Source organism: Abramis brama (assembly GCF_963993115.1).
Source record: "Abramis brama genome assembly, chromosome: 10".
In the NCBI taxonomy this organism is placed as follows: Eukaryota; Metazoa; Chordata; class Actinopteri; order Cypriniformes; family Leuciscidae; genus Abramis; species Abramis brama.
In genome coordinates, this window is record NC_139972.1 from 4,286,210 (window position 1) to 4,298,486 (window position 12,277).

Below are 12,277 nucleotides of genomic sequence, written 5' to 3' on the forward strand. Positions count from 1 at the left end.
AGACCCAAGCATTGCAGTTCCGCTTTATATAGACTACAAATGTATGATTTATATGTAAAAAGGAACGATTTAAAAGCATGATATGTCTCCTTTAAATAATATTATTTAAATATGTGATGTGAAAAATATTATGATTGGATAATAAAGGAATGTGTTTACAGTTTTTACCAACTGCTTACACACAAAATCTTTTCATGTCGCACGATTTTTGAAACCTCTCACTCAAAGTGCAAAACTACATACCAAATCTCCAAAACCATAAGCTATTTCTCAGCCCTTGACTCAGTTTTCAATTGCATTAAACACTTTTTTCAAAACACTACACACAATTCTCTACCTAAAACACAAAAATCTAACAGGAAGTGACTTGCTTTCCTTTTCCAAACACAACCAATCAAAATGCTACACTTATTCACCAGGTCACACACTCCTCATATGTGCAAACACGAATTGCTTAACTGATCACTAACCAATCACTGCTTTATTGTAGTATAGGCCTAAATAGGTCAAAGGTCAGATGATCTGTTTTGAACAATGGATTCCTGGGACAGTTTTGAGAATTGTGAGTAGAGTTTTGAAAAAATGAGACTTAGTTTTGAAAACATGTATAAGCAATTGGTAAAAACTGTAACAGGACAGATGCAGTACGTTTATTTCCGCACAGATAATTCTAAAGAATAAAGGAATTAAGGAATTAAATAAAGGATAATTCTGATACTGAAAAAATTAAACCTGTATGTATTTTATGTACAATGTTAGTTTAAAGTGATTTAAAATAAGTAAAAAATAAACATGAATGAACCAGACTTATAAAATGAAATTATATTCATTGTTTATCAATCCAGCCAGTACAAGCTCAAGGTGCTGCACTTTCAGTTTCCTGTATAGTTTTGTAATAAATTTCCTCAAAATTAAATGGTGACAGTTTTACTGTAGTGTTACACGGAGATGTGCTGATAGCTATTCTTAGATTTGGCAATTAAAAAAGACACAAATTCATTATAATAGGATACAGTAAATCAAAATCTAAAGCTCAATGATGTAAATATGCACAGTGCAGTACTAAGTGCGGCTATAGTGACTAAAAGAAGAAAGTCATATACACCTAGGATGGCTTGAGAGTGAGTAAATGAATCTTTTATTAGTCTTTGTCTCCCTCTGCTGGTACAACACAAACACACATATTCAGGCTCTATATTTTCTCTGTAACAAAACTCCAACCTTTTTGAATTTTTACTCTGCGTTTATACAAATAAAATGGTTAATCTATGAATGAGAAACTGTAATTTGCTGTGAAATAAAAGGTGTTTCACTGTCGCCTCATCAGGTCTGTCAAAGTATTGTTGAAATCTAAATGAAGTCTTAATTTATAACAGTGAAGTCACTGTATCTTCAGTCTCTGTTGATTCTGTTGACTGTGAGTCTCTGTAGTGGATCCTTATTCACCATCAGATGATCACGAGAAGATCAGGTCATCAAAAGTCCTAAAATAAAAACACAAACAGTCACATACGCAGTATTTGAGACATCAAGTCTGTCACATCTTTTCATAAGAAAACTTTGCACTAACTAGATCAAATATATTAATTCTCAAACATGATAATATAGCTTCTATCTGATGCTCAAAGTCACTTTACAAAATCAAAAGGACATGAAAGGTCACTTTCACACAACAGCTGATACAGAAACAGCAGAAGTTATCATTACACTTAAATGCAAATTTAATATCAGTTAATAACAAACAATCCAAATCTCAGATTATCACACACATAGAGACAGTTAAAGAGTAAAAGCTGAAAATAACATTAATGTTATTTCTGCGCGTGATCTACTGACAACACGCAAATCGAAGAACACAGACGCAATCAGATAATTTCCATAATGCTCAACGCAATCTACCAGGTAGCGTCTGGTTTAAGACGTGTTTTTTTTGGGCGGTAAATAATAGCACAAACACCAGCCCATTGACGACTGCAAACCTTTGTAAATCACCTTGAGTGATTCATTTAAATACTCTTCTCCCATAAATTTTGCGCCTGAAAGGGAAACTCCTACAAATGCATTTGCAATAAGGTCAGTCTCAAAAATAACTGTGTCCACGCCTATTCAGCACTAATTTTTCACTATGTGTCTTTAATAAATCCTGAAAGTAGTTTTTTAATACCAAAATTGAGTTTGCGCTGGCGCAAGCTGTTAGTAAATCTGGCCCTATGGCACAGGATTGAGCAGCCCAGGAACCAGCAGTCAGTGTCTCAGGCTGGGCAGGACAAAACTCAAACACATAGAGACACACAACACAACAGGGGAGAAACAAGACACAAGAACAAAACCACTCAAACATTAAATAAGTACAAGGCATGGCAAACACCAAAGTTATGTGACTGAAAAACTAAACATATAGCTCTAAGGGAAAGGAAAATAAAAAAAAAAAACGCACTAGCAAAACAGGAGTACAGCAAAAGAAGGCTAGGTGTAAATAGGTAGCCTGGCAAGCCAGACCTACATCAAGATGTTAGGTCTGGCAACTCACCATAGACACCGCTCAATCCGAGGGGCGGGATAAACGGCTGTCTTTCAAATTCACTCTGCACGCAATAGGACAGCGCTTCAACCAACCAGAGCGTTTTCCCAACAGCGGAGCTAACGTTAGTTGATAGAGTCAACTTTTGAATCTGGCCGGCAAAACTACGAACACATCTTCCTTTTTTAAGAATGACTTAAGTGCTGTTCTTTGCTCTTTTCTCAAAGAAAAACTTACCTCCACGTCCTCCAGAGTCGCGGCCAAAGCCGATTCGAAAGACTGTTCGCCAGCAGCTCAGCCGTTCTTTGTTTTCAAGTAGCAGGGAACCGTCGCAACTCTGTCATCATTATGTTAAGCCCGCCCCGCCTACTCTATACACGATGTGATTGGCCTGACCCAATTTAGGTTTTTACAGCTCCGAAAGTCAACGGAGAGTTGCTAGACTACCCTGGCTGCAAAATAAATGTTGCTGCCACTAGGGTGCATCTAGATTTCTAGGCTAGTAAATAGGTATAGACAAAGGCTAAATAACAAATCAATTAAAAGGCTAAAATAACAATGCAAGGATACAAATAACTACAGAACAAACTCTGGACAATAACACCCAGATAAGAAGGCAATACTTCAGACAAGTCTATGATACACAACACAACAAGCAAAGACATGAAGCAAGGAAGCACAATATAAATGGAGGAAAGCACATGAGAACCTGGTGATCACAATTAGTGAATCAAGGACTAGACAAAGACAAAACTAGGGGTAACCTGGAGGCAAGTCAAGGCGAGCACATGGCCAATATAAATAAAGACACAGCCATATTCTCAATCACCAAAAAAACATGGAAACATTAAACAAAGACACAACAGACAAAGCGTCCAGGGCAGAGCCCTGAGAAAATATTCACACACACATGGTGTTACTGAATCAGGTACAATTTTCTTTTCTTTTTTCTAGGGAGTAAAACAGCCATTTGAACTTACAATTAAAAAATGGTCAAAATTAAAAATCTTACATCAGTATCTCCAGTTTATAATGTGGATCACCCTTCAGATCAGAGAGTAGCTTCACTCCTGAGTCTCCTAGTTTATTCCCATTCAGTTCCAGTTGTCTCAGGTGTGAGGGGTTTGATCTCAGAGCTGAAGCCAGAGCAGCACAACCTTCATCTGTGACACCACAACTCCACAACCTGTAGAGAACAATGACACACTCTTCACTCTCTCAGATCAGATCAGATCAACAAGGACTTTCTCATGAAACTAACAGTATAATGATGATGTGAGAGAGACAATGAGAAAAAAATAAATAAAGATGAATAAATTCAGAATCATCTGAAATCATATTATTCTCCTTTTTGCTCCCTGAACTCTGACATCAAATTCTACTACAGATTTATATTAGTGATTAAGAATAATTGATATTACATCTATAGCTCTCCTAACAACACATCGATATGACCCTAAATAAATTTTTCTACATACATTTACTATACTCCCTCCATTATCCCATCAATAAAGTATAGGCTTATGGTCTTTTGACCAGATCACGTGACTCTTAGAGAGTGATATTAGATAAGTGATATATTTATACGCTGAATGATATCTATAAGCATTATTTGACTCTTCTCTACTGATTCATCCTGATGTTCCCACTCTTAGGTGGAGAGAGTCCTTCAACTGTAGGAATGCAAATTCTCAATGTTTCTTTCAGGGAATTGTGACTTGTGTTCATGCATTTAGCTGGTGGCGCTCTGGGGTTTGCTTTTCGTGATTTCTGTTAATATGATTTTCTTACTTTATCTGGTAGTTGGTTTGCTCCAACACATTGCACAAACATTGCATTTCCTTTTGCAAAGTTACGGTTTGCGCCAATATATTTACAAGGCGATACTTCAAATGAGCTCAAGGAAGGCTTTAGGGTTTCGTTCAGACTCATTAGTAGCAGAGAATTAATGTGGCGAGCGGAGCTCAAGTCTAGCATCAGCCCTTGATCATGTCTTTCCTGCCAAAACACAATTAAGATTCAGTTATCGCTGTCTTCTCATGTTTCAAATGCTCCTTCTAATTCAATGCATATTTAACCCTCAGGGGACCAAGGTGTTTTTGGGGCCTTTGAGATGTTCTGACATGCCTTGACATTTGTGCTTTTTTCAGTTATTTATAAACATGTTAATGGCAAAGGTGTAAATTCACTCTATATAGCACAAACAGGGCTACCATAATATGCGAGCAACGTGTATGTAGATGTTTGTATTTTTAAGAGAATAATGTTTATGCGTGGTTATTGGAAAAAATTAAAATGAAAGTTGCTGAATTAAGACCACAAAACACATATTAAATATGTGTCCACAAGACTTTTGACTAATGGATATTGTCCCTTTGAGTTCTAGCTTCAAAATTATGTTAAAATAGTTTTGCTTTATCGTTCACAAAAAAAAATACATTGATTTAAATGGTGTAAAACAGGTTTTGCTTGGAAAGCCAATATGCGAGGGGGAGGAGTAGTTTACACCTTAGATTACAGTGTCCCACCCACTCTGCATAATGACTCTGCATAATTAGCCATTCATTCAGGTGTGACACTGACTGAGCCACAATACAAGGACAAAAGATGTATTTAGAAGACTTATATTGACCATTTAAGATTTCGCTTACATCTCTCTTGTAAATATGTTTTGCTATTTTATTAAAAATGTTACAATTACAACAATAATTACAATTTCAACAATATTTCAAGTGTACTCTTTCTTTGTAAAAAAGAAAAAGAAAAAAGATTATAGGCCTACATTTTATCATATGTATTCATTAGTTTGAATATAGCCAACATTGGAACATCTAACATCTTAGTCTATGACTTTATTTTTGACAAATATATATATATATAGATAGAAATATAACGTTAGATATGAGCAGAAATTGCTAAACAAAAGCTTATTTGATGTGGCAGTATATTCTACAGTAGCCTAAAAACTGTACCCAAATCTAGTCAACAAGTGACTGACTGTAACGTTGTTTTTATGAAATATTAGGGTATATAAATGCTAATTTGCAGTTTAATACGTTGGTTATACAAATACATTTTATTTCAATATTCCAGTCGATTTTTACTCATCTCAGTAGGCTATAGCAAAGCAGTTTATTCTTTCACACACAGACGCGCGATTTATATTTAGGCTAAACAGTCTTTACAAATATGTACCCTTCATTCATCTCACAGAAAGGCGAGTCATATTATAGAAATGCGATTCATCTTTTTGCGGTTTGCATAGGCCTACACTAACGTTTTTCCATAACGTTATTCCACACGTGAGAAAAGAAAACAGCCTACCTCACTCCTCAGCGGAATCTGCTCCTCATATCAGGAGATATTGCTCCTCATATCAGCACTGTTCTGAGGAATCTTTTCTCCATAAGGTAGGCTATATTATGCCTCACTCGATCGCGACGCGCTGTGTTTACAGCTGATGGGCGTTTCACAGATCTTCTTCTCAGAATTTGCGTTTGAATAGCACGCGCTCTCCGGGGAGTGGTCACATTACTGTGAATGAGCTCGTAATGAGCTCGACTGGAGTCGCTCTCTTTTTATACAGATTACAGAAGCTGAGAATATTTGTTTTTTATATAAATGACTTCATTTAACAGACGCGATCTCAAGCTTTATGCCCGTGGGTCTGTTTGCCTGTTTGACTGAATTTTCGCGGAGTTATAGATCATTTTCGAACGCGTTTCAAATGGGAGTTCACTGAGAGAGAGAAGGCAGAAATCGCATCATGTTAATTTTTCTTTATTTGTCAAAAAGCAAAACACTTTATTTTTATTGTGAGTATACAGAAAAAAAATAGAAACTGAACAGGATCGATTGATGTATTACACGAAAATGAAAGATCAAAATTAACAGAGCATTTAGTGTTTATTTTCATTGCTAAAAAAAAAAAACGAGCAAAACGCGCGGGCGCGTTTGTGGTCCCCAGAGGGTTAAGGTCACTGAAGAGCATGCAGTTCTGTTGATCAGATTCATAGCTTCACTAAATGTATGAGGTCGTAAGGGGCCTTAGATTCTGTGATTATAGTGTGAATTTATATTTAGTTTATTTTCACTCAGCATTCATTTAATGAATCTCTAATATATTAATTTTTCTCTATAATTATATTTACACATTATATTATGACAGTGGTGTCTGCACACCAGTGATTGATTGTGCTGTTACACCAGCATTCTGAGGTGCTCATGTTATTTTGTTGAGAGTTCATTCAATGTTAATTAAAGGCACAGTGTGTAAGGTTTTTTGATAAAAAATATAATTTTAAATATTATATTATTCTCTTGCCCTTCACTGTTGTCCTTCCATGGGACTCGAGACCAGTGTGTCGCGCAGGTGTATATCATTAGCATTTGCTCCACCGGCCACGTTCCACTCCCACGGCTCTCGTTTGCACCCTGCCCCATACCACAGTAACATTAATACAATTTTAAAGGTCCCATATTGTCAAAACTGAAATTTCCTGGCTTTTTTCATGATAACAGAGGTCTAGGGGCTATGTAACTACCATATAAGTTTCAAAACAGTCAATCCACAGACAAATGCACACATCCTGCATAAAGTAGCTGTGCCTTTTCACGAGCCGTTGTGACTTCGGCGTCAGAACTACTCAGTCACCGCCTTCAGTCACCACCCCGAGCACTGCACACCGTCCCTCACTCCTTTTGACAAACCCCAGACAACAACGCGTCCATGCCATTGCTGAGCAACAACAACACAGAAACATGTCAAGAAGCGGTTCAGTCAATGGATGTCAGAAAACTACATCATTGCACAGGCTTCTGAACAACATTAATATAAGAGACCAGTGGCTAATCTTCATTTATTCTGAAATACCACAGCAATATTTTGTTCGGCCTTAACTGTCTGTTCTGCACATTTCACAAGTGACTGCTTCGTCAAGGCTTGTTTACACCTGGTCACTTCATGCGTTTTTACTGATCAGATAGCTATCTGATTTATCAAAACGATTCCATTTACACATGGTCACATAAATGTCTTTTTGCAAAACGGATATAAATCCAATCTTCTATTCCCGCGCTATATGCAGATTTAATGGAGTTCACGTCACCGAAAGCAACAGATATGAGCTGCATTTTATTGATCATCAGCTAATTTCAAAATCAAAGACCACAATAGGAGAGAGCGCGGCAACAGCACTTGTAAGATCATTTCGCTTCTTTACTTTTAATGAAGATGATTGTGTGTTAAGTGTCTGCGACTTACTTTCACTTTGATTTGCGATAGTTTGCTTGTTGGCTTAATGAATAGATGCTCAGCTGTTCATCTGCGGTGATGCTTTCTGCAGTAGCGCTGTCATATCTGGCTATAACATGTCATATAGCCTATAACACAATCTCACACATTTATCTTTGGGAGGAGTAAAATTTACATATGTGGTTTCACAACCAGATGCATTTACACTTGTCCAGTTTCGTCTGGAATGCGGCCCAAACCACCTCCTGAAATGGTTTGAGCGATCGGATTTAAATCCATTTCAAATGTGTTTCGGAGGGCATTTACATTCACAATCGGAGAGCTATCCGATCACATAAAAACACATGAAGTGGCCAGGTGTATACAGCCCCTCAGGCACAGTTCAATACCGTTTTTTCAAAGAAGCTACTCATCAAAGATGCTGCAGTCCCTACATTGTTGGGTCCGACCTCAAATTCGCAACCCGTAAGTAAACTTCTAACACATTTTATGTTACATTATGGAGCCAGCATAATCTGAAATTATAGTTTGTAAACGGATATGCAATACTAACGTGTTGCTAAGTTGATGCTGGCGTGTTGTTTTGTACAGTCTATGAATGCCACAAACTTTGATAGAATATCTGTTGGAAACTGAGTTTGTTTACAGACAGTTTAAATTAACGTTAAAGTTAAATCTGCGTGCAGCATTGATGTAATGGTAATTATAATACTCTTACAATAACGCCGAAACTTTAATTACTATTCTGAAACATCCTTTTGGAAGCGCGTTTGAGGAGGGGGTTGGTTGTCTCCTGTTGTCGCCGATTCGGGGACTGAGTCCGGCTCGAACATATAAGGCCGGATAACATTTCCCTCAGCAATGTCCATCATTACAGGTGTTTTATTTACCTTATCTGTGAGCATCACCAAGCCACAGCGGGCTACAGCATACATGACCCTTGTTACCTGTGGTTGGCCTGGCCGTGCGTCACTCAGAAAACAACAGGCCAATCAGAAGAGAGGCTCATGAATATTAATTAGACAGGCCAAAAATGACCTGTTCTTAGCAGCACTCCTAAGAAAGGAGCTGTAAAAATATATTGAGATGGTTTTTGGTACTTATACCGCAAATATATATTCTTAAGGACATCAAAACCTAAAATAAAACTCCAGAAAGGTGTACAATATGGGACTTTTAATACATTAGCTCATCCATGAGCATGATTTCGGCCCGAGTCCCATTGGATTGCTTTCTATCATTTGTAGAAGTGAAAATGACAACTCCCATGATCCCACGCTACACAGAGAGCCATTTACATTGTTTTATATTACATTTACTTTATATTTGTCTCAAATCATCATAGATGTACATACTGACTTCCCCCTGTGCCGCAAGATACATTTAGTTTTACATTCATTTACAGAAATCAGCTGCTTGGATGAAGATTGCTGATTTTATCTTATTTTCAGGTGAAATTCTCAATTAATTCAGTTAATGGATGCCCTGAGGTAACGTGACTGCAGACTCAGCAACGACAGTGTTTAATTGTACAGTACAATCATATCATAGTACAGACATTATCTTAATTTCATAATGTCCTTAAGCATAACAAAATTGCTGGCCATAAACTGACAATGTGCGCGTCAGGTATACGATACCCCGAGTTGTCCTAGACGTGGCGTGGCGCGGCGCTTCTCTTCCGGTGTGCAACCCCCTTTAGAGTCTTTATGGTAGAGATGATCTTACCACAGTTCCTCCAGTTTACAGCGAGGATTCCCCAGTCCAGCAGAGAACAGCTTTACTCCTGAGTCTCCTAGTTTATTCTCAGACAGATTCAGTTGTCTCAGGTGTGAGGGGTTTGATCTCAGAGCTGAAGCCAGAGCAACACAACCTTCATCTGTGACACCACACTCAGTCAAACTGTAGAAAACAATTGCACACTCTTCACTCTCTCAGATCAGACACACAGAATCAGATCAACAGAGACTATATTAAAAGAAAACAAAAACATAAGCACCAATAACCATGTTCAATGTAAGTGAGTTTGGTAACACTTTTATTTTAAGAATTAAGTTAATTAAGTTATTTTCGTTCTAAAAAAAAAGTTCAAAATACGCGAGCAGCGATGTGCTGTTAGTGAATATTCCAACACCGCCACAATGATGAGAGCAGCATTTAGATGAATATGTTATTATTACGTGCTGCACGCTTTCCTCTCAATAACAAAAATGATATTGGCGAGAAAACAGCAGTTAAGAAAGTATCTGATCATAGCGATGTGGATATGTTTGAACAAGCTCTGCAATTCGGCACTCCAGTAAAATCACGTTTATTTATATACCACTTTATACAATAGATTGTTTAAAAGCAGGAGCTTTACCGTAAAAATTCACTTTGGCAAGCTGTTTCAAACTCCTGAAAATTTAGTTTTGGCCTGATTTTGATCTAAATACATCACACCAGTTAGTTATTCAATTCCATTTGAAGTAAAAAAAAAATAAATAAAAAAAAATAAAAGATGGATGTGATGGTCATTAAGGATAAATTCATCTTGTTCTTCATGTATCAAAGTCCTGACTGTGCTGAGAATACTGTAAGTGTGTTTAAAGCAAAGAGTGTTAAATGTTGATAGTATCACCTTACCAAGGAGCAGCTCATGTGTTCAATCATTTACAGATCAATCACTCAATCACCTAATTACTAATTAGGGATATCCCGATACCGATACTGGCATCGGGGATCGGGCCGATACTGTCCTCATATACTCGTATTCATAAAAATTCGCCGATACCACGCACCGATACCACATACATTTTGCAAAACGAAACTGGCCTCCGCGAGTGCTTTGTGGAGGTAAACTGAGGCATAGAAAAGTATAATGTCGGCGGTTTGGGCTCATTTCACAGGGTTTGTACAAGGTGCGTGTGTATAGTAACATAGCTGTGGTGCGTGAGCTGATAAGAGAAAAACGCGCAGTGGATTAAGTGCGCAACGGCACAGACGCGCGAGCTGGTCGAGCACATCCCTTTAACCCTCTGAGGTCGGCAAACGCGCGGGCGCGTTTTGCTGGATTTTCTTCACATTGTAGCACAATAAACTTAAATTACTCCGTCATTTATGGTCATACAGAAAAAAGAAATATGAAAAAGGAATCTGTGAGATGTCTACTTTTATATGTGTCCACTTACAATCAAATCAAAACATTGTGCTTTTGTAAAATAAAGAAAATAAACAGGGTGTGCTTTCTGCCTCTCCGTCGCGGTGAACTTTTTTTTCTTGAGCACGTCTATAAACTGAAACAAAACTCAGCAAATACTTGTCACACATTTATGAGCCATATATCTTTATAAACATTTAAGTGTGTACTTTTAAATCATCAGATTCAAACTGAAAACAAATATTCTCTGTTTAAGTAATTTGTATAAAACCAACAAGATGTCCAGCTTCTCAAACGCTTGCTCATTATTTTTAATTCGACCACGCCCACGCACGCAAAAGAGATTCACATGCAAATCTCCACATGGAACGCGAAAGCGCTCATTACCTCAAAAACAAAGCACCAAAAAACTTCACAAGTCTCTGCTTTTCGTCGAGTTTGACACGCCGTGAGCTTACATTGGATTTACCTCAGAAGAAGGAGAACGCGATTTGAAGACAAGAAAGATGTAAGGTAAGAAATTCTTAATTATATTAGTTATTGTTATTGTTGCATAAATTTCACATTGCAGTTGAACTGTTGCTAGATATATGGTGAATATTATAATATTTAGACCTGTGTTTACTGTTAAATACCGTTTGTGGATATCTGCTCAAACGTAGGTATGTATAATATAGTAACCATAATGTATCATATTTTGGAGCGCGCTCTGCGTTTGAATGTAACATATTTTGGAGCGCGCTCAGCGTTTGAATGTTTCATATTTTGGAGCGCGCTCAGCGTTTGAATTTATCATATTTTGGAGCACGCTCAGCGTTTGAATGTATCATATTTTGGAGCGCGCTCTGCGTTTGAATGTTTCATATTTTGGAGCGCGCTCAGCGTTTGAATGTATCATATCAGCGTTTGAATGTTTCATATTTTGGAGCACGCTCTGCGTTTGAATGTAACATATTTTGGAGCGCAATCTGCAATTGAATGTATCATATTTTTGAGCGCGCTCAGCGTTTGAATGTAACATATTTTGGAGCGCGCTGTGCGTTTGAATTTTTCATATTATATCATCATAACGAATGGAAACATTTGAAGTAACATATGATAATCAATATATTTTTTTTCCTAGTAGTTGTTACTGAAGTGATCCGTTTGAAATATTTATAGGCTGCTATAGGTTATTGTTATTATTATTATTATTATTATTATTATTTTATGTAGCACTGCGCATAGCCTATGCCTACAAGGCACAGCAAACCTGGTGTTCATTATATATTGTTGTGAATTTTAAAAAGCAATTTTAACCAGAAAAAATAACATTTTAACCGTACAGCCCTATAGTTTCTCTTGATATCAGCATGTTCACAGT

General features: G+C 37.3%; 1 protein-coding gene across 1 annotated transcript in view; it reads right to left on the reverse strand.

Moving 5' to 3' along the window:
- Window positions 1-1,110: 1,110 nt before the first annotated feature.
- LOC311091354 (NLR family CARD domain-containing protein 3-like) overlaps window positions 1,111-12,277 on the reverse strand; it is a 39,173-nt gene continuing 28,006 nt past the window's right edge. Inside the window, exons 11-13 of the mRNA XM_084127270.1 lie at window positions 9,504-9,677; window positions 3,534-3,707; window positions 1,111-1,484 (exon numbers count right to left, since the gene is read on the reverse strand). Of these exons, the coding sequence (XP_083983396.1) occupies window positions 1,457-1,484; window positions 3,534-3,707; window positions 9,504-9,677 (376 nt within the window). The 3' untranslated portion in view covers window positions 1,111-1,456. The remainder of the gene's footprint in view (window positions 1,485-3,533; window positions 3,708-9,503; window positions 9,678-12,277) is intronic.